General features: G+C 40.9%; 1 protein-coding gene across 2 annotated transcripts in view; it reads left to right on the top strand.

Moving 5' to 3' along the window:
• The window catches only part of SLC44A5 (solute carrier family 44 member 5), a 174,309-nt gene that overhangs the window by 125,969 nt on the left and 25,419 nt on the right, over positions 1–22,921 (top strand). For both annotated transcript variants that reach the window (XM_081193759.1, XM_081193760.1), the window contains exons 5-13: positions 2,529–2,613; positions 4,162–4,290; positions 5,528–5,588; positions 6,438–6,561; positions 8,845–8,928; positions 10,165–10,277; positions 12,155–12,286; positions 18,745–18,844; positions 22,071–22,163. In XM_081193759.1, coding sequence (XP_081049885.1) covers positions 2,529–2,613; positions 4,162–4,290; positions 5,528–5,588; positions 6,438–6,561; positions 8,845–8,928; positions 10,165–10,277; positions 12,155–12,286; positions 18,745–18,844; positions 22,071–22,163 — 921 coding nt within the window. The remainder of the gene's footprint in view (positions 1–2,528; positions 2,614–4,161; positions 4,291–5,527; positions 5,589–6,437; positions 6,562–8,844; positions 8,929–10,164; positions 10,278–12,154; positions 12,287–18,744; positions 18,845–22,070; positions 22,164–22,921) is intronic.

Genomic DNA, 22,921 nt, shown 5'->3' with positions numbered 1-22,921 from the left:
TCTGTTGTTGTTGTTGTTGTTGTTGTTGTTGTTGTTGTTGTTGTTGTTGTTGTTGTTGTTGTTGTTATGAAATGCTCTAAGTGTGCTTAGTGTGAAATGCTCTTAGCTTATTTACCCCATGTCCAAAACAATAATCAATCCAGCAAACACAATTAATATTCATTACTGTATTTCAGACCTTCCACAATTTAACACCCTTCCCCCATTTGCACTGTGTTTCCTTTGCACTGAAATCAGTGGGATAGAATGAAGCAGTGACAACAAAATCAAATAATTTATGCAATTAATTACGTAATTTACAGAAGTTACATAGTTTCACCACAGCGGCCAGCAAAAAATAATAATATAGGTTTTGGTGGAAGATGAACTGCATTGGAACAGAAACAGTGCTCCATGCCACCAGTACAGGGCAGAATGGAAAACAATGCCAACTTACATCCCTAATTTACCACATAGGAAAATATTTGTTTCCACTACAGAATTCCGTAAAGGAAACAATTTCCCATAGCATTACCAAAACATGACTAAGATCTCACAGTTAATGTTGAAAAAGCATGAATTCACTGCAAATGAACCTAGTGGTATCAATTGGCAATGATTCCCTTTTGGACCAAGTTCAGAGCTTGATTGCTCCATCGGCATTACGTGCACTATGTTCAAAACAGTAAAAGCATTTGCTTCTGTTGCATCCACTGCAGTAAGAAGAATCCTGCAAGGGAGTGGGAGTTATGATATCTTCATTCTCAGGATGGCTGACCAAGGCAGTCACAGTGGAAATCGTGGGTAACCAGGACGATAGAGCCTGATGCTGTTATGGGGTTTTTCAGTTGTACCCCACAGTGGCAATGTTGGTGGAAGACCAGCTTAGCCAGCAGAACCAAGTGGAGGGATACATTCGGTCAACCCACATATCCCACATTTGGTGTGAAGGGGGTGGCTTCCTCTGTGGATGTATTAAGTGTCATAGAGCCAAATTACGGTACTTTTTTTTTTTTTTAAGCAAGCATGATTTTGGGGACGATTTGCATGTGTTAATTCATTTCAATAAACCAGCATTTAAAACAGTGGTTATAACAAACCACATGCAGTTTTGAACAACTAGCTGGGAAACAAACAAAAAAAATTAATAGTTTCGGATAAGCCTGACAAACTGACCCAAAGCTAATATACATTAGAGGTCCAGAGGCTGGCCCTAATTCATATCTTGAGGGAAATTAAATTTGGGGATGGATGCTAATCTTTGCGATAATGCCCTTTAGAGTCCCTTGGCACAAAGCAGTAAAATGCAAATAAATGTTCCAGTGTTCTAAACAAATACTACACCAAGCAAATATTTTTAAAGATTTGATACTTGGGCATTCATAGACTAGGGGTAGGGGGAATTGAATTACAACAATGCAGAATTAATTCCGTTTTATTTGATCTAACACCATCAGCACCTTAATCCATCTATTTGCTAATCTCCACATAAGTCCTAAATTTGTTTTGCATTCAGAAGACTATAGCTCCAACATGAAATAAAGCTTGCCTTTGAAGGAGACAGTCATACATTGCTGAATTTTTTTTACTGGATATTTTGTGTTTTCCTTGTATTACTGTCAACAGCTAGCGAACGTTTCAGTCCCTAAATAATCTACCAGCTAATTGTATGAATGTGAGTTTCCAAAGATGTAGTAATGTAGAATCCTTGTCTGAACTTTGAATATGCAAGCTTCCTTATTACCTAATCACCAAATATGTCTTCTGTGGCCTCTTTGTGTTTTCCGACTTGCCGAATTGGTTCAGAGTTATTGACAGAAGTTGGAAAAAGCAGATAGTCAGCAAAGTGTTCACATGCTATCAATCTTCTTCACACATTTGCTGGTTAGCATGGATGAATGTGAAAAAGGCCTATTATCTCTAACCTTTGAGGAGAACAGTGCTGCAGCTAATGGGAGCCAGTTTTATGTTCTGCATGTTCCTGGGCAAGACTGACAGAAATGAATGAGTTGATTCTCCCCTTCTCCCTTTCAGAGTCACTAATATGTCAGCTCTAGTGTGTGCCTTACATACAGTCCATTCTAGTACTTTTCGATAGAAGATTCTTGGGACTTTATCTAATCCACAGGTTCCCTTATGCAAAGAAATTCTTGATTGATTTTTTAGTGCCACCTTGTGATTAACATAAAAACCACCAGCTTGTTTGTGCAGTGTAGCTTGTATTTGAACACCTACTATATGTACAAGACAGATTCAGAATACACTAGAAGTACCATATGGCTAGGTGACAAAGTCTTAACCTATGAGATCTAGAATCAGGTTAATATATGTGACTAAGTGCCATTGTAATCTACTCCGCAGGGAAGTATTGTCCTTCCCATAATTAGAGTTCAGGTGTGCTTCTGTCAATTCCCTTGAGAATGCTTTTGCTCTGTCTTCTTTAATTGTTGTTGTGGTCTCTTAAGTGATTCTATTACGGATTCATACATACTATGAATTATTACTGTAAATACACATGGAGTTATTATTTCATACCTATTCATTTGCAGGAACAAGACAATTTTGTTTTACTTTAACATTCTGAAATGTGCCAGCCCTCTAGTGCTAATAAACCTACAGTGCCCTACAACACAGGTATGTAAATGACAGTCAGATTCAGAGCACAAGGAGTGCCACTTACCAGAGCTACTTCTAAAGTGAAAGTTTTTGGAAGTACTGTTGGCTTTCTGTACAGTGGTGGTGGGAGAGGGATGGTAAATACGGATCCTGAAAATATTGTGTATGTGAACATCTGTAAACGTACTGCTATGACTTCCCCTGGTTTCTGGGTGTCCTGACACACTCTAGATTTATGGGTGCTGGGATTTAATCAGTGTTTTGAGAATTAAGGCGACTTAACAGGCTTTGACAGTGCCAAAAGGCACAAGCTAAGCTTCTTTTCCACTCCAGGGCATTGCCTGAAACTGTATATCCACTTACCTGGGATCTGAATGGGACTTATTTCTCAACAAACATGAACAGGATTGTGCTGTTATAGGTTTTACAAATGAGCTTTATATGGGATTTATTTTGAAAGGGAAATAGGAAAAAGCCAGTATTTAAACATTTACTTATAGTATACATCAGTGGTTCCCAACTGGTGCTCCACTGACTCCAGGAGGTCTGCCTAACCCACCCAGGGAATCTATGGCACCACTGACATAACAAAAACTACCATAGAAATATCAGAATTTTCAAAAGTAAGGGGTCCATGGCTTGGCTTTTGAAAAACATGGTCTGCAGTAATTGGGAACCACTGTGTGTGTGTGTGTGTGTGTGTGTGTGTGTGTGTGTGTGTAATTACAGCATGCAAATTAAACGTGCTAATATCTTGGATTTATATTGCAAGGGATTCAGCCTGTTCAAAGGAGGCCATGTTCAAAGGAGACCATGTGTGCAAAATTAAAATGCAGCATATCTCTGAAGTTTCATTGAAAAGCTGTGTTTTGTATCCTCCTATCCTAGGTAATTATCTGCTGGTGTAGCAGATACTGGGATCAGAAAATAAACTGAAGCGCTCTGTGTGAACTTGATTGCCATGCATTATATGACTTTAGAAAGAGTTATGGCCGGAATAAAGCACAGGCTAGCCTTAACCCGTGTACAATAATGAAAGCTTGATTTGCTTTTGACTGAGCTGTTGAAAGTGAAAGTGGTTGGCTCTGCAAATACCCTGTTAGGGCAAAACCATTTTAACAGTTGCACACTTCATTGATTAATGTTTGTGTACTGTGCGAACTACACCGCATGGGCATCTACTGAATTGCCTTCAAAAGTAGTTATAAGCACTTGGAAGCCTTGAGAAAATGCCTTCTTCCAAGTACTTCATTTAAAAAGAAAAATAATTAATAAACAGGTTTTAAAATCAAATACTTCCAACAGGCAGGAAGATTTGGAGAAAATGCTGCAGCTGATGAAAATGTCAAACTGTCTCCTCTGTGTTTCAAAAGTGTTTATCTTCAAGATACTGCAAGGATAAAAAAAAATGTGATGTCTGTTTCTAAGTGCTGTGCTAAGTAGGCATTCTGATGAAATCATCAGAGATGACTTTTTTCCTCTTTTTTTTGTCTAGCTGCTTTGATAATTTAACTTTCTCATCTTCCCTTGTTGCTTAGATCAATGTGCATTTTTCTTTTCTTAAAGCTTTGTGTCTCAAAGTGCCCAGACAGGTTTGCAACCTACATAGACATGCAATCTTCCTACAGATATAACAAAAGTTATTGGGAATACTACAGACAGTTTTGCAAGCCTGGCTTTAGCAAGCCATGGAAGGTGAGTATAGATAAGATATTGTGATGTGAATATTACCTTTTATCTGTCCAAAGTGGGTGCAGTCCTTAGCAGGTTTCTATCTCAATAGGGGTACAGGGTTTGTTGTTTTTAACTCTATTGTTGGTTACAACTACGTTATTCCTAGTGCCGATTATACCCAAAGACTCCAGTATCACCAGCAATGGGCAAGAGGTTTCCTTCTATTGATACATTTTATAATTAAAATGCTATTTTGATGAGAGTTTCAAAAAAAAATCTTCAACCTTAGTAGTCTTGTAGCTAAAAATTTAAAAATTAAGTTGGTCATCACACAAAAAAAGAAGAAGCCCATCACCAAAGAAAGGAAACAAAAGAGGGCACAGTCACATAAAAATTGCATGTACTAATCTATATTTAAATCTTAAATTAAATTATACATCTATATGTAAATCTAGAACTAATGGGCCATATCCAATGCTGCAGCTCCATGGCGGAAAGGACTTCCATGTACATGGCGGAACTTCCTTGTCCTTTGATTTAGTCTCCAGCTCCCCTGCCAAAAGAACTTGGATCTGGGGGGCAATAGGGGAGGAGAGGAAATTGCACTAGCCAATTACTATAATTTAAATAGATATACAAAATTTCTCACACAACGGGGAAGTCTGCAACTAGGTGACACTTGTTCCATTTTGGTCTGCTGTCTTTTTACTTACCATACTGTTGAAGGTATATCTTTAAACCAGGCTTGGATTGGTTCTTCCACAGTGACCAGTTTACTCATTTATAGGATAAGGGAATGGGTGTTAGTCTTGGAAATTAATTCTTACCTTGTAATCACATTATAAGTTTGAAACAACTTGATAGCTTTAAAAACAAATATTCAAACCTACTTTAATATTCCTCTCATACTGGAAACCCCTTGCTGAGTCCTGATTGCAGCCTTAAGTTAATTATGTTAATTGTGTTAAAAGGTAATTTTATTCCTACCTGCGATGAGCACAAGGCCACCTGCTTGAAGCTTTCTCTGTTCAATGGTTTTTGTCTGATGCCTACTGTTTTGTTTTCATTGTTAGCAGGATGCCAGAGAGTCACGGCTCCATCCTATTTTTCATTTAGACGCTCTACTGTGGCCTCAATCAAATAATTTGCAAGGGTTTTAAAAAGAGTATTAAAAAGAAAGAAAGAAAAAAGGGGGAACGCTATAGATTCAATTGTCACATGATTATTTCTAACTTTGGGTTTTTCTCTCGCTTTCCAGTCTGTGGCCCAAGTTATGCGTGATGAAGATTGTCCTTCCATGATCATTCCAAGCCGGCCTTGTGAGTATTTGAGTATCTGTGGTGTGCTTTTGCCACCTGAGCCTCCCACTCCCCCGGCCAAAGCCTCTTTTACCTTGGCACACAGTGGTGCCTGCGAAGCAGTGACAGTTTTTGTTGAAGCCTCTCATGGAGATCTCATGGAGCATTGGGGGTTGGCTGGGTGTCTGAGAGAGCTCCACCTTTTGGAGTTCTGCCAGCTGAGGCAGCTGCATCAGCCTACCTCATGGATGACCCAGACCTGGCTTTCTGCTCTGATAGTGTATGCAATGATCTTGGCATGCCCCAGTACTAGCAATATTCGCCTACACTTATTTTGAAGCGCCCTTAGCTCATTTTCTTTATAAGATCAGGGTCATAGTACAAAGCATAAGACAAATTAAAACTAGGGAGATAACCAGCTTAAGCTAAAATCACAATGTGCCCTTTAAAGCACGATCGCTTGGGAATCTCCCCTTGCTTCAGTTAATGCACAGCATCCCCCCGTCACATGACTTCTCCAGTTTAAATGTCACTGTGCTGTCCTCCAGCTACTCTGGAACAAGACAAGAGCATTTACCTATGCCAGGTGGCAGCCCTTAGCACCCTAGAGTAACACACAGAGCAGAGAATAATGCTGCTTCAAACATGCCTTTTCTTGTAGGTGTCTTACTACCTGGATGAGATGGCAGCCATGATATTTGTTCCATTTCTAAGAGAATGCTGTGCAATCAGAAATCAGAAATCAGTTTAGGGTATTTAAATGGATGGAACCAAATGGCAAATAGGAATAGGAGGTGTTTTTTAAAAAATAAAAATAAAATAAAAGCAGGACACACTATAAATATTCTTTTTCTTGTTTTTGTTTTAAAGTTCTTAAGAGATGTTTTCCTGATTTTGCCACTAAAAATGGAGTTCTGACTGTGGCCAATCAGACTACTTTCAAAGATGGAAGAGGAAAAACAAGGAATGTCACTGATCTCAGGGAAGCTGCAAAGTATGGATTGTGTGTGTCCGTCTGTGTATTTGTATAACTTTGCCTGACCTGTTTGCCAAATGATAATTTCTATGCTTGGCTGCAATACCATGAAATAATAATAATAATAATAATAATAATAATAATAATAATAATAATAATTATTATTATTATTATTATTATTATTATTATTATTATTATTATTATTATTATTATTATTATTATTTGGAGCACTGATTACATGGGGCCATATCTGGCTTAAACAAGAGGTGAATCTTCATGCTCTTCATTTCAGTTATCTTAGGAGCAAACTGGAGATTATACACAAATATCTGCAACTTACATTCGTGCAGCTAGAAAATTTTAGACCCTGGTCTGGTGGTGGTGGGATTGTATCAGATCACATTCATGAAGCATACAGTTAACATTTCTCACCTTCCCTGCCCCATCACTTCTATTCTGTGCTTTACAACTGTCCCTACATTCCTGAAATGCAAAAGCAGCAAGCAGGCAAAATAGTTTGCCAGGCCTAATTAAAACAGGAAAAACTCCAACAATGTGCGGTTTTGCACTATAAAACTCACTTTGATCATAGAACCATTGCAACTGCGGGAATAAAATTGGGGTCCCCTCCCCTTCTTCTTCTTCTGCTGCTGCCATGATAATAAAACACATGTACTTTGGGAATAAGCTCCATTTTGTTGTAGAAAAGGGTAATACTGTTTTTCTTAAAAATAAGAAGAAAGACAGAAAATCTTCATGCATTCACACGAACAGCCTTGCTGTGTTTATTATGAAACACAGCACCATTCAACATGGCAGTGGGGAATGAACTTATCCAGACTCCTTCAAAGTAAATAAACCATTTGTTCCTGTATATAGACATCAGCCTTTAAAATATTACCCTTCCTAATTAATTTATGTCACTACAGAGATTCAACTAATGTTGCTTTTTATCTCAGATGATATTGAAACTTTGATCAATTGACAGAAATTTCACCAGGTGCATATCAGATGGTTAAAGCAGCCTTAGCTGTATGCATTTATGGTAGATTTACAGCAGAACCATCCTTCACATACCTTGTTTTTAAGGCTCACAGAATCATAGAATTATTGTAGGGTTTGAAGGTACCCCAAGGGTCATCTAGCTGAACCCCCTGCAATGCAAGAATCTGAGCTAAAGCATCCACCCTCTGTTTAAAAACCCCCAAGGAAGGAGGTTCATAGTATGGCGGAACTTGAAAATGCATTCCTTAATTGTGCTGTATTCTTTGCTTTTTTTTGTAGTCACATAAAAAATGGTGGATTTCTGTATAAATCTTGATTCTAAATTCAGTATTACCATCATACCTCGGAAGTCGAACAGAATCCATTCCGGAAATCCGTTCAACTTCCAAAATGTTTGGAAACTAAGTTGCAGCTTCTGATTGGCTGCAGGAAGCTCCTACAGCCAATCAGAAGCCACAGAAGCTGTGCCGGATGTTTGGGTTCCAAAGAACTTTCACAAATCGGAACACTCATTTCTGGGTTTGTTGTGTTCGGGAGCCAAAATGTTCGACTTGCAAGGCGTTCGCCAACCAAGGTATGACTGTATTGTGAAAGTACTATAACTACAGTACTAGTAATAATGGTGATTAAAAGTTACTACATATATTTAATGTGATTGTACATATGACAAGATCAACAAGCACAGTTCCATACATAGCTACTCAATAGAAAGTTGAGTTTAGTGAGACTTAAAGGGCAGAGGAAGACCCAAATCTGCCATACTGGAGAGGGCCTGGCTCCACCAACTTTTTCTACCAGTGGAAGACATGGTGGCTAGGAGCTCCCCAATGTGAGCATCCAGATGGAAGGCAGATGCACAAGTCTGGGCCCAATCCAGTCATATTTTCTGTACCAACATGGGAGCTGGCACAGCAACAAGGCATTTCCCACGCTGGCCAGTGCAAGTGGTGAGGCTGTGAGAGAGGGCATAGTGGCTAGGCTTCTCCTTCAAGGCCTACTGTTGCTGGCTAGGGGTTTGGACTTTAGCCTAAGCGTATATACATTGACAGCCTAAGTTCCAGAAGTGTCCTTAGAATTCAACTGCTCCTGTAGCCAATGCTTGTTTTGGGCAGAAACTCAGAAATGTGGCATCATAACTGTAGCATATTGCTGGCTACGGCACTTTATGTTTCATTCTTCCAGCATAAAAGATGTTTTTTGATATAGCCTGCATTTTCTCATTACAGTGGGTTGCTTTGTTTAAATAAGGAATATCTGCTACATAAACTAAAATGTTGCCCCCCTTTCTTTCTAAAGCGGCATCAATAATGTTCTTGATGCAAGATCAGTCGGGATGAAAATTTTTGAAGACTATGCCAGTTCTTGGTATTGGATTTTAATGTAAGTTTTTATTCAGAGGAGGCCTTGCTTCTTGCATGTGAAATTGGGGTGCTGCAAGGCACACAAAAAGCGGGGGTGGGGGAGTCACCTCTGGCACTTCCATTTACCACATCAGTGCATCTTGGGGTTTCGTTATGGCTCTTTCCTGTCACTTGTGCAGGAATATCAGTCCCTTGTGGTCCTTCTACAATGGTGCCTAAACAATGAGGAAACGGGTGGGGCCCCATGGTATCATATTCAGGAGGGGTGTATACCTACCACTCATAAACAAGGCTTCCCACGACCACACTTTAAAGGGCTGAATTCAATTTCTCTGTCAAAATCTGGTGGCCCAGAACCTGGGTTCTAACCTACAGTTTGACAATGCTATCTACACATCAGAAAACTCTAGCTGTAGTCCTATTGCCATCCTGCCACATAATGGCATCAACTTGGGCCCCACACTGTGGGTGTCCATCATGCCCCACCCACACCATGCCCAGTATACCTGAAGCTTCTCCACCCCCGTCGTTCAACCCAGACACTGAGGTTCAGCGCTGAGGGCCTTCTGGCAGTTCCCACACTGCAAGAAGTGAAGTTACAGGGAACCAGGCAGAAGGCCTTCTTGGTAGTGACTCCTGCCCTGTGGAACGCCCTCCCATCAGATGTCAAGGAGATAAACAACTACCTGATGTTTAGAAGACACCTGAAGGCAGCCCTGTTTAGGGAAGTTTTTAATGACTGATGTTTTAATGTACTTATATGTAGGTGGGCGGGGTATAAATAATATATGATGATGATGATTATCATGACATCATGACACACACTGTGGCATCATGACATCATACTATGGGGTGTGGCATGAGCTGCAGCAATGTGGCAATGACTGGACCCCTCCCAACTGATATCCGTGCTCTCTCTTCCCCATCAACTCTGCTCTCTTTTCCACTATCACCCCCCGCCTGAACACCACGCTCTTTCCATGGGGTGTGGTGCCTGCACGCCCACCCCTGCATTTTGTGGGTGCCCGGCCCCTATATGGAAAATTTGGTGGGTGCTCAGGCACCCAGAGCCCCCGGGGAGATGACGCCTATGCTTCCATGTATTTAAAACACTGAACATCAAACCTGGATAAGGAAAGCACTCATTTCAGAATATGTTATTGTTTGTAAAGTAAATGCAGTGGAGAGGAGCATTGAAGAGAGGACAGATACCTAGCTGCTGATTTATTTAAATTGCTATGTCTTTCTTTTCCAGAGGCCTGTTCATTGCAATGGTTGTCAGCTTGCTCTTCCTTGTGCTTTTGAGATTCATAGCAGGTGTTCTCTTCTGGATTTTCATCTTTGGTGTGATTGGGATTATAGGTTATGGTAGGTGCCAATGATTTGCTTTTGACACAGAACTGCATATCCAAAGTTTATAGGTTGGGGTTAGAGGAAAAGTGGCTCCTACCAATGAATTCAACAACCGTTAACTGGGAATCGTCTGCCTATACAGTGGTACCTCTAGTTGCGTTCCACTCTTGTTGCAGACTTTCAGCTTACGAACGCAGAAGCACTTGATTGTGCTGTGCACATGCGCGGAAGAGGCGCTCTAATTGTGGGCTTTTTGGGGTATGAACGGCACTCCGAAATGAATTAAGTCTGCAACTAGAGGTACCACTGTACTTATCACCCTCTGTCCTCAATAGTCTACTTGCTACTTAGCAATTCCCAGTTGAGCGCTGCACTTATAAAAAACCCCTCCCTCAGTCCATTCCTCTTCTTACCCAACAGCCCAAATAAGTCTTTTCAGAGTCCACAGACTGTGGGCTGGACCTCATTCAGCTGAGGTGTGTGCCTGCTTGTGAGGCATGTTTGTGTTTTTCTTCCCCCAGCAGGACAGCAGTATATTTTCTGGCAGTTTAATGTGCCAAAAAGAAGAACCATGCAAAAGCTTTCCATATTCTACCCACTGTGCAGCTGCGGCTCTTTTCTGTGTCTAGAAGACTAACATCACCATCTGGCTTTTGTTAGGAATTGTCAGTGGCTGCAGGATTAAACAAACATTTTCTCTTTTCTTCCTGTGGTTTTATAAGTTGGAAGGTTCATCATCCTTTCTCCACTCTGTCCTACTAAAACCTGAAATACAAAACAAGGTTTATTTGTCGGTACAGGGTCTTCAAAGAGACCTCTGGCCGCTTCAGGCATAATGAGGGTTTTTAATATAAGGATAGCTATCTATTTCACTCTGTATATGTGTGTTGTTATGTGTGTTGTGAAGATGCAATTGGCTGTGGCTTACTGATTTGTACAGGAATGGTGCTCCAGACAGGGGCATAGCATGGGATACAGCTGCTGGGGCAATGGCCCTGGCACATTTTTCGGGGGGGGGGCGGGCTGCTCATGCAGCCCTGCCAGCCCTGAGCCGCTTTGCGAGGCTGGGATGATCCTAGTATCACAAAGCAGCTTAGGTCTGTCAGAGCAGAGTGAGAGGGATGTGACAGTCATGAGTTCTTCTCATGCTGCCCTGCCAGCCCTGAGCCACTTTGCAAGGTTCACCAAGTGGTTCAGAGCTGGCATCGCTCTGGCAGCATTGGTGGCAAGTGCTAGGCTGGCGCAGTGGGTTTCATTCACCCTCGGCACATGCCCACCTGCCCGCACATGGCACTGGCAAACCATGCTATGCTGTTAGCTCCAGATGTTGCCATCAACCCCATCCAGCATGGCCAACGTTCAGGGATCATGGGAGTTGTAATCCAATGATATCTGGAGAGCCCCAAGTTCCCTGGCTGGGTGTAAACAGGGAAAGAGTTAAAGGCACAGTCATCACGCATGAATATCAATTTGTTAATTCTATGCTTTTTCCAGACAGTGCAGGAAATTATTTGTTTGAAATGGTTTGAAACTACACCCTGCCAAAAATTTCCTCTGGAGACCTCCAGTGAATGACTTTTGATGGTGCTCTTGTTCCGGCTGCTCAGTATATTTGGGGGTTGGAAACAAATTGCCCCCTGAAGAAATTAGCTAGTGATACTATATAGTTTTATTTTGTTTTGCTTTCCTTTATGATTTATGTTTTGGCTCTTGTTCCTGCCTGTTATGGAGCTACTTCTAGCACCTTTCTGCAAATAAGCAGTTCTCTGCCTGTGGTTTGGATTCCATTGCGGGGGTGGGATTTGGTGGGACCTATTTGGTGGGACCATTTGTGCAGTGATTAGGGAATTGATCTGTGTCGCTCTTCCAGCGCGTATTCTTTGTTTCAAAAGGTATTTGGCATTGCTACTGGGAATATCATCGCCTTCATGGAATACCTGGTTCTGATCTTACTATCTACGACATTGGATTCCAGACGGACTTCAGGGTGTATCTGCAACTGAGGCAAACATGGTTAGCATTTAGTAAGTGGATTTAAAGAGAAGTCTGTATTTTGACACCCACTTTGCATTCATCTAATTAAACAGGATTTTGCTGTTGTTGTGATGGGCACTAAAGCGCATGACATCAGCATTGTTTCATAGAGCTCTTGCCTTAAGAAGCTTTCTAGTGCTCAAGCTGCTGACTGGAGGCCAAATGTTAAGAGCTTCCTGCAAAGAAAGCACTTCTGCGCATATATATATGCACAAGAAAAATTCAGGTATGCAGTGGTTAGATGTTTGCATGGACACGTGCAGCAAATAATAGCTTCCCATTAATAGCAAACACAGGGCATTGCCCATTATTCCTTACCATTGGCTATGCTGTCTGCAGCTGGTGGGAACTGGAGAAATCTAGTCTGAATAAGCAAAATAATTAAAAAGAGGGATGTGGGGAGTCTTCAGTTGTCTATATTCTGAGGATTTACTGTCAGGTGTGATGAACATATTACACAGATTATTGATGAGCAAGGTAATACCTTTGTTTTTTTGTTCAGTTCTCCAATAATTTACCAGCTGCTTTTTTATCATATATTAATTTTCAGCAGTATAACCAACAAAGCAAAGCAAAGCAAAGCAAAGCAATCTATGAAGCTTTTTACCAAAGCAACAGCACCACACAATATACTGAACATAGAGAACGTCCTGTCTAGGGAAGTAATAATGTTTGAAATATCTGTAAAAGAGAATTAACACAGGCTAGATTAGAGCTGGGACTGAAATCTGTTTCTATTGCCGAGACTGCACTGCAGGATTATTATTATTTTAACCCTTTGGTATGTGTGTATTATATTCTCTTCACCACTAAATAGACACAAATCTGGTATTGGGGAGATGAGAGAGTGGCCTTTGAACAAGCTTGACTTTGGCAACTCTTTTAGAAATTAAAACCAGAACTAAATTTAGATTTCATGTTTTCAACTTGGCAACATTTTGAACATTTTTTAGCCAGTGTAGAGAGATTTTGTTGTGCACTTCCTCCATGTGGAAGGTTTTAACTCCAAAATCATCAGCAATTGTGTGTGTGTGTGTGTGTGTGTAGTGTATATATGTGTGTGTGTGTGTGTGTGTGTATATATATATATATTTGCTTTCGTAGATTTTCACGGGTACAGGAATGCAGGTTTTGGTATCTTCGGGTGTCTTCCCGTGTAAGAGTTGGGGTGTCTAGGCGACGTTTCGACGAGGTCTCACTCGTCATCTTCAGGCTGGTGCTTTCGGCTTCTTGTTACTAGAACAGAGCAGGATCTCAGTGTTTGAGTTCCTATAAATACTGTTGAGGGGGTGTGGTGTATAGCCTCCAACGTTCTGGGCAGAGAGGAAGTTCCCAGGTTAGTGTGCCTTTTCTTCTTTTGTTCCTTAATTACTTGAGGGATATCTTGAGTGATTTCTTGAGTGATAATCTGAGTACCACTTAGGAGGGTCATTAGGTGTGGATTAGTTGCTAAAGCTTTCGTGTCTTGACCTCTTGAGCTTGTGAAGAGTTTTTCTGAGAAGATGGCTGTACTGCACTTAGTTGTGCTCTGGCTTGGCTTCGTGTATATGGGCGAGCTGTGGTTTTGTGCCCTGTGCCAGCCAGATCTGTGTAGGGATTGCAGGGGGGTGCAGCATCCGGAGGTGCCACTATGGTTTGGCTACTGGATGGAGTCTGTAATTTATCTGTGGAGAGGGTCTGGGTTTGGGTCTGGTGTGGTTGATTGGAGATGGCGTTCTGTGTGCCTCTGGTTCTGGTGTCGGTTTTTGTGGGGAGGGCTAATTTCCAGATGTCTGGCAGGCGGGACGTGTCGTCACGCTTGTTCATGTTGTGAGGGTGTTTCTCTATCTCGATGGCTTCCATGATTATTCTCTTGTGGTGATGTTCCATGTTAAAGAGCAATTTGGAATCTGCAAAATTAATTTCGTGTCCTGTTTCTTTCATGTGTTGGTAAAGAGAGGAAGTTTTTTCTTCTTTTTTGACGGCATTCTTGTGTTCTGCGATACGTGCATTTATTCGTCTGTTTGTTTGTCCAATGTACGTGGCTGGGCAGACTTTGCAGGGTATTTCATAGACCCCTTGGTTTTCTAACTGGATTTTATCTTTTGGGTTTCTGAGGATATTAGCTATTTTTTGGTTGGTGCAAAAGGCTGTTTTGATATTGTGTTTATGGAGGATTTTGCTAATTTTATCTGTAGTGCCCTTGATATAAGGAAGGAGGGCCATGCCATTGTTTTCTTCTGTGTCTTGGTTTTTGGGGGGTGTTTCTTTTTGGATTAGCTTCGTAACCCTGTTTTGTTGGTATCCGTTGGCGATTAACACATTTGAGAGATTCTGTAACTCAGTTGTCAAGTGGTCTTTGTCAGCCAGGCGTTTGGTTCTGGAGATGAGAGTCTTGGCTACGGAGTTTATTTGTGCAGGGTGGTGGTGTGATTGTGCATGTAAGTAGCGGTTGGTGTGTGTTTTTTTCCGGTAGATAGTGTGTCCTAGGGAGCCATCAGGTTTTTTGTAGATTAGGACGTCAAGGAAGGGAAGTTGGTTGTTGGCTTCTATTTCCATAGTGAATTGTATTTTGGGGTGTAGGCTGTTGAGATGTGTGAGGAAGCTATCTAGTTTTTCCTTCCCGTGTGGCCAAATTACAAAGGTGTCGTCAACATATCTGAGCCAAAGTTTGGGTTTGTGTTCTGACTTGTCTAAAGCATTGGTTTCAAAGTGTTCCATGTACAGATTTGCGATGACCGGTGAGAGGGGTGATCCCATAGGTGCTCCTTCTATCTGTTTGTATCTTTGTCCATTGTGGATGAAGTACGTGTTGGTTAGGCAGTGGTTGGTCAGGTCCAGGATGTATTCGGGGGGATTGTATTTGTTTTGAATGGCTGTCAAGGCTTCATTAATGGGCACTTGTGTGAAGAGAGATACAACATCGAAGCTCACAAGTAGGTCATCGGGATGTAGGTTTTGCTTCTTTATTGTTTCTATGAACTGGAAGGAGTTTGTAACGTGTGAAGCGATAGATTCTGCATAGGGCTGAAGTTGCTTAGCGAGAAATTTAGCGAGATTTTGTAGAGGTGAGCCTATGGAGTTGACTATTGGTCTGAGTGGTGTTCCTTCTTTGTGTATCTTGGGGAGACCGTAGAGTTTGGGGCATCTGGATGATTTTTCTCTGGGGATGATTCTTAGCTGGATTTCTTCACTGATAGGAGAGGCTTTTATTTTGGATTTGGTGGTTTTTTCCAGATAGGTGGTGGGATCTGTTTTTATAGGTTGGTAGGTAGGGTCTTGGAGTAGATTTGATAGTTTTGCTTGGTAGTCCGATGTGTTCATCACAACAGTGGCATTACCTTTGTCTGCTGGGAGAATGATTATGTTGTTGTCTTTCCTCAGGTTGGTGAGTGCTTTCTGTTCTTCTTTGTGTAAATTGCTTCTGGGTGGTTTGCTGGAGCAGAGGATGTTGGTGACTTCAAGTCTGATTTTATTGGCTTCATCTGGGTTGATTTTGGTTAGGCTAGCTTCGACTCCGCATATGATGTTTTCCGTGGGGATGCGTCTCGGGGCGACTGCAAAGTTGAAACCTTTGGAGAGTACTTTGGTTTCCGTTGAGGTGAGGATCCTGTCTGATATGTTATGTACTGTTTGTTTCATGGGTTGTTGTGGAGGGTGGCTGGGCTTCTGGCGTTTCTCTAGTTTGTGGAGTTTGTTGGTGTGTGTGTCTGTCTTATGTGAGGACTCTGTTTCAGCTCTCCAAACGGCTAGTTGTTTGCATTTGTCCCAGAGTGCAGGGTGGATTTTGTTACAGAGTTTGAGGTGAAGAGTGAGCAGATCTTTGTTGGTTTGGTTTAGTAGGTATCTTTTCTTATGTAGTTCGTTTCTGATTAGGGATAGTTCAGTTCGTTTCAGGATCCACTCTAAAACCCCAGCTACCGAAAGGATCCTGAAACGAACTGAACTATCCCTAATCAGAAACGAACTGAACTATCCCTAATCAGAAACCAACAAAGATCTGCTCACTCTTCACCTCAAACTCTGTAACAGAACACAAGAATGCCGTCAAAAAAGAAGAAAAAACTTCCTCTCTTTACCAACACATGAAAGAAACAGGACACGAAATTAATTTTGCAGATTCCAAATTGCTCTTTAACATGGAACATCACCACAAGAGAATAATCATGGAAGCCATCGAGATAGAGAAACACCCTCACAACATGAACAAGCGTGACGACACTTCCCGCCTGCCAGACATCTGGAAATTAGCCCTCCCCACAAAAACCGACACCAGAACCAGAGGCACACAGAACGCCATCTCCAATCAACCACACCAGACCCAAACCCAGACCCTCTCCACAGATAAATTACAGACACCATCCAGTAGCCAAACCATAGTGGCACCTCCGGATGCTGCACCCCCCTGCAATCCCTACACAGATCTGTCTGGCACAGGGCACAAAACCACAGCTCGCCCATATACACGAAGCCAAGCCAGAGCACAACTAAGTGCAGTACAGCCATCTTCTCAGAAAAACTCTTCACAAGCTCAAGAGGTCAAGACACGAAAGCTTTAGCAACTAATCCACACCTAATGACCCTCCTAAGTGGTACTCAGAATATCACTCAAGAAATCACTCAAGATATCCCTCAAGTAATTAAGGAACAAAAGAAGAAAAGGCACACTAACCTGGGAACTTCCTCTCTGCCCAGAACGTTGGAGGCTATACACCACACCCCCTCAACAGTATTTATAGGAACTCAAACACTGAGATCCTGCTCTGTTCTAGTAACAAGAAGCCGAAAGCACCAGCCTGAAGATGACGAGTGAGACCTCGTCGAAACGTCGCCTAGACACCCCAACTCTTACACGGGAAGACACCCGAAGATACCAAAACCTGCATATATATATATATATATATATATATACACACACACACACACACATACATATATAGAGTATATATATAAAGAGAGTATATATAGTATATACTCTGTGTGTGTGTGTACATATATATTTGTTGTTTAGTCATTTAGTCGTGTCTGGCTCTTCGTGACTCCATGGACCACAAGCCTGGGATGCTTCTCTCTTTAATGTATCCCATAGAGTTACAGAAACATAGATGCTTGCTTTTTGTTTTCATAAATAAATCAAGAATGTTACAATGCCATTAGCCATGAAACTCCTGAAATCATACAGCTCTCAATTAAAACGTGAGCATACATCCTTGGAGAGCGTTTGTTTCTGGAACAAGTGAGGAAGTTGCCTCGAGGAGCTAATTTGCATAATATATTTTCCACATGATTATTGGGCCCGCCATGCAATTTTCTGCCTTTGCACTTTCTGCTCTCGTGGATCTGTTTCTCAAATGCATTGGGCACCATTCAGTGCTTGATTATCCAAGGTGAAGGGTATGCAAATCACTGTGTGTCAGCCCAGCATCCATCCATTGCCATGTGAAATTGTTCATTGCAAACTGCAGTATACTTTCTGTGTCAGGTTTGGAAAAGGAGAGTAAACTGAAGGTTGTTCTTCAAGGAGTAACATTGGGGGCGGGGGGCAGCTAATGTGAACACCTGCCTGAGTATGTAAACAACCTGGGAGGAATTTGTATAAAAATCTCACAGTTTACTGGGAGTACTGGCACATATGTACAAAACAGTATGAAAGTTGGGAGAAGTGGGAGAATGTAATACAAAATAATACATCGCTGTCACTGCAATAACTGTGTGACAGTTTACACACTATCATTAGTAATTTGTTAAAAATATTTTAAAATGTTCTTAAATGCTTGGTTACAGTTTAAGGAATATTTAAAAATTCTGCATTATAGTAAATGTCAATTGCCACACAGTTTTGTTGCAGCTGTCCCTGAAAATGTTCATCAAGTAACAGATATTTACTACACAATTTTATGTGACCACATCCTTAAAATTGTTTGTTATGTAATCATATTTCCAAGCTCCACTCCCATTTCCACACTGTTCTCAGGCTGCTTTTAGGCTCAAATAATGATCCTGATTATCTTGGAATTATTTTTGAGTGACACTGGGATAATAGAGGTCATGATCAGACACATCTTTTAAAACATCAATTCCATTCATCTTTCCCAAATACTATGCTAAAATAGCAGCAAAAGCCAACCACTGGATAATGACTTTCTAATCGTAAATATATATTACTTCAAATGGAACTGAGCATTTCAAGCAAAGCGCAGCATTTTATTGCTTTGTTTTAAGACAAATCATTCACAAACACTCATATACTATAATGCTCATCAAGTATGAACCTTATATATGTATAATTAAACACAACACACAAATGTAATCAGGACAGGGGCACACATTCTGGCTGGCATTATGCTTTCCTAGCACTTTAAATTCAGACATGTGGGAACTTGTGAAGTGCAGCACTGAAACCAGCCACTTGAAAGGGGTAATGTCCTGGTTTGATATCTGTCGATAAACTTAATTTTCTTGCTTTCAGTGATACTGCTTTGCATAGTGGAAGTTGTCATTATACTAATGTTAATATTTCTGAGAAATCGAATCCGAATCGCCATTGCACTTTTGAAAGAAGGTAGCAGGTATGTATACTGGAAACACATAATCATTGGACCTATCATATTTGCATTGTTTTTTTGGTGCTGAAATAGCACTTTGAAGGAGTGAGACAAGCCCCTCCCTCTCACCGTGCAGATATTCTTGAGAGTGACTCATGAATGCCTAATCATGCAGTTGCTCAGTTCATACAATTTCTCTCCCGAAGAATAGAGGAAAGTATCACTTGGTACTAGATCCTCAAATAATCAAGTAGTCACATGGAGAGGTCAATATGCAGCAGCCTGCAAAGTGATTGGAAATCAATGCAACATCAAGGTCATGGACATGATGTTCTCCCTGTGTCTACTGGCACCCTAGCAGCCACATTGTAAAATGCCTGTAATTCAAGCACCTCACCACGTATAAGCCATGTAGTCTGCAGTGCTAACATGTGGTAGGGACATGTTCTATGGAACAGCATCCCTGTTAAGATATGACACATGTCCTCTATTTGTACTTTCCAGAAACAATTCAAGACATTTTCGTTTCAACAGGTTTTTGCTGCTGGATGAAACTGTCTCTACCTTAGGTGTTTATACTGCATTGATATATTTTTTTAGTCTATTTATAATTATCTTTTTTGTACTGCTCATAAAGTTTTAGTTATATGTCAATCGACCTAGAGGCATGTGGAAGGCATAAATTCAAAAAATAATTTTTAAAAAGACCCTCATGAAAATTTCTAACCAGCATTTCAGATGTTCCTGACAGAAGGCACAGCACATATCTAGCATCCAGGAGCAAACTTCTCTCATGGAGTGCACCCAAATTGTAAATATACTGTGCCAGAAGTACTATGGCCCCATTTAAGAACTGGCAAACAACACCCGTAAGATTAGGTGGGCCACAACTGGTGCATATCCTTCATCCAGCCCATTATTGAGAATGTTGTTTTTAGAAGCACTGAGAGTGAAAAATTCAGTTGGGTGAATTTTAATGCCACCACATGCCAGGCTATTTAACAGTCTCATCCCACATATAAATATTCAACAGTGAGGATGGCAGAATATAATCCAGAAGTCCATGTAGAACATCTGTCAAGGTTTAGAACAGAAATTGCACAGTCTAAAAGTGGTGTAAACCGCCCTGAGACCTGTGGGTACAGTGCAGTATATAAATTAAATGAATGAATGAATGTAGCCACTACACTGCTGAAGGATCCCTGTGGTAACATGGGCACTGTATTTTCTTGCATATAAAACACTTATTTTCATGTAGGCAACGTTTGTTTGTTATCTTTATTGGTCTTTTCACACACCAAGTCTTTAGATCTAAAAGTATGCCACTTTCATAGTGAATTTGGTAGACCGTTTTATCAAACATTCAACATTCTTCCCGTGATGTTGATGCCGTAAGTGAGAACAGATTTTGTCCCAGTGGCAACCTATGCTTGAGTAACCAAGTGTATAGATTTCTTGAGTCTGTTGTCATAAATAGCACTTATACAGTTAACGGCTTCATCATACCAGTGCTGGAACGTGAATATGTACCTGTGCCCTTTCTTGGAGCCGATTTTCTCTCAAGCCAGCAGCGTCAAAATATGGAGGCTCTTGTGGAATAAAGAGACTGTGATTTAAATATGTAACAGTCCCTTTTCATTAAAGCTAAAAACATGGAGTTCAGCAGTTATTTGTTGCAGCACCAGTCTGTACTATATAATTTTATCCTTATCATTACAATTCAGAGCCACTTGGTAAAATAAGATGCTTTTATTCAAATAAGCCTCAAACAGAAACACTCTTGAAACTTTATAAACTTCCTGGTAGGAGGTAATAATTCCTTATAGTTTTGCCTCTGCATTCAAAGGTCACTTGAGGGCAATACTTTCTGATATTTATGCATAATGCATGAAAAGAAATGCTGCATGTAATAATTATGAATGCAGCAGAGCGTACCCTATAGTCAAGGCCTTGAAAAATGCGTTGCTAATGACTGAGAGCTAAATGATTCCCCCCCCCAGCTAAGTTTAACATTTTTTCAATGAAAATGCAATTTATATTAAGCAATAAAGCGTTTGCAATCTATTGCTAGAACGGTTAACAAGCAGTTTGTTAGAACAAACGGTCTGTGTCTTCACTGTCAACCAAGAGATCTGATTTGTGGTTATTATACCTTAAGTAGCATAAGGTGATACTTTTCTCCAGTGACTCAAAAACTATTCAAGGGGTTTCTAGCACCAGTCATGATTTTCCCATGCGGAACTACTGTTTAATGTAAAAAATTCCTTCCAGTAGCACTTTAGAGACCAACTAAGGTTGTTATTAGTATGAGCTTTCGTGTGCATGCACACTTTTTCACTATCACACAGTGCCTTGAGCCTTGTTCCATATGGGGCAGTATTAAAGAAAAGCATTATCAGCTTTCCATTCCCTCATCAGTGAAGGTTGCAGAAAAATGCTGCAACAGCAAAATGCAGTGGGTAGGATGCACCTAATGAGCCCTGTTAAGTGAAAGCCCTGCACAGACACCTCCACTTGCGAAACAGAGCTTACCCCATCCACACTGACCCTTCAATTTGGGATTATTTTGTCTGGCAAGCTGATGGAACAGTTAGAAGAGTTCAGTGTTGAATTCTACCCACTATGTTTCACTCCTACAAACATTCCCAGAAGAAAGGAAGGAAAGAAGGAAGGAAGGAAGGAAGGAAGGAAGGAAGGAAGGAAGGAAGGAAGGAAGGAAGGAAGGATTTACTACAGCATTGTATGGGAGCAAAAGGGAACCAGGTTGGCTGTGACAGCTTAAAAAAACAACAATATGCTAAGCACAGGGAGCAGGGCTTCCAGAGAGGACAAGGTGCACAGTAGCAACCACAGCCTAGACAAAAGGTGGCAGCTCAGGGGGAATTAAGAAGAAAAGAATCAATGTTACGAAACCTGAAAGCAAAAGCCAACGTACAGGAAAATCAATACATCTCAGAGCAAAATACATAAAAATGATAATCTAAAAAACAATGACAGAGTGTTAAAGAGGAATGAAATGGAGGAGGAGATAGAACCGGGAACAGAATGCAACAGAAAATGGTGGAAGGCAGTAATATGAGATTTTATAATAAAAAGAGAAAGTAGGAAACCAGAAAGAACAATAAAGAATATTTTACTAAGGAATATATCACTCAGTCAAACAAGAGTGGGAAACGTTTCAAAGGTTAAAAAGGCATATAAACTTTGATATTTATGGCTTACAAATATATTTCCCCCCTCTCTTTTTTAGAGCAATTGGTTACATCATGTCTACATTATTCTACCCAATCATCACCTTCATCCTTATCGCAATCTGCATTTCTTACTGGGCAGTGACAGCTGTGTATCCTTCTTTGAGTAAGAAAGGTGCCTGGATGCTTCTTGCATTCCTAGTTCAGCATTTTAGCACTAAGACAGAAAGTCAGGAGAGTGCCACCTCTTCTGAAAGAAGCTACATTGTGTGTGGTGGTGAGTGGGGAGGCGGAAGAGTCCTCGGTCAGTTTTATGTCTCAGTTGAGTCAGGTTGCACTGTTGAAGTCCAAGCTTGGCAGGAAACTGATGTAGAAGCTTTTAGGGAGTTGCATATCCTAGGAGATCCCCAAAACATTCACCGGGTGTGAACACCTTAAGTTCTTGAAGTGTTCTTATAACAGTGACACCTGAACATCTTCCAAGATTGATGCGTACTTTCTCAGCGCCACATTCTGGATGAACCTTGTAGGGTAATGGAATCTCAGTTTTGTATTGCCGATACCACTTTGCATTTGGGGAAAAGCATCCCAGAAGAGTAATATTTATAGCTTTTTCTCTCTCGTCAAAGTGATCACCTGGAGATGTATTTTTATTTTTTATTTTTCTGCATCTGCCCATAGCTTTCCCTATGGTGTCCATATACGAAGTCATTAAATCATACCATTTCCTTTTCTGTGCTTACCCCCAAGGTTACCCCACTGCTGTACTTGTTATTAAGCAAACTGCTTTACTCTCCTGTTGGAAGTGCTTGCAGGCACAGTAAATAGGGTTGTAGAAAGTGCATTCGCACAGTGGGTATCATATTTTATGCTAGACATGGAAAGGCAGAAATTAAATGTATTCTCTGGG

Source organism: Podarcis bocagei (genome assembly GCF_964188305.1).
Source record: "Podarcis bocagei genome assembly, chromosome: 5".
NCBI lineage: Eukaryota > Metazoa > Chordata > Lepidosauria > Squamata > Lacertidae > Podarcis > Podarcis bocagei.
This window is presented reverse-complemented; position numbering and strand designations above follow the sequence as displayed.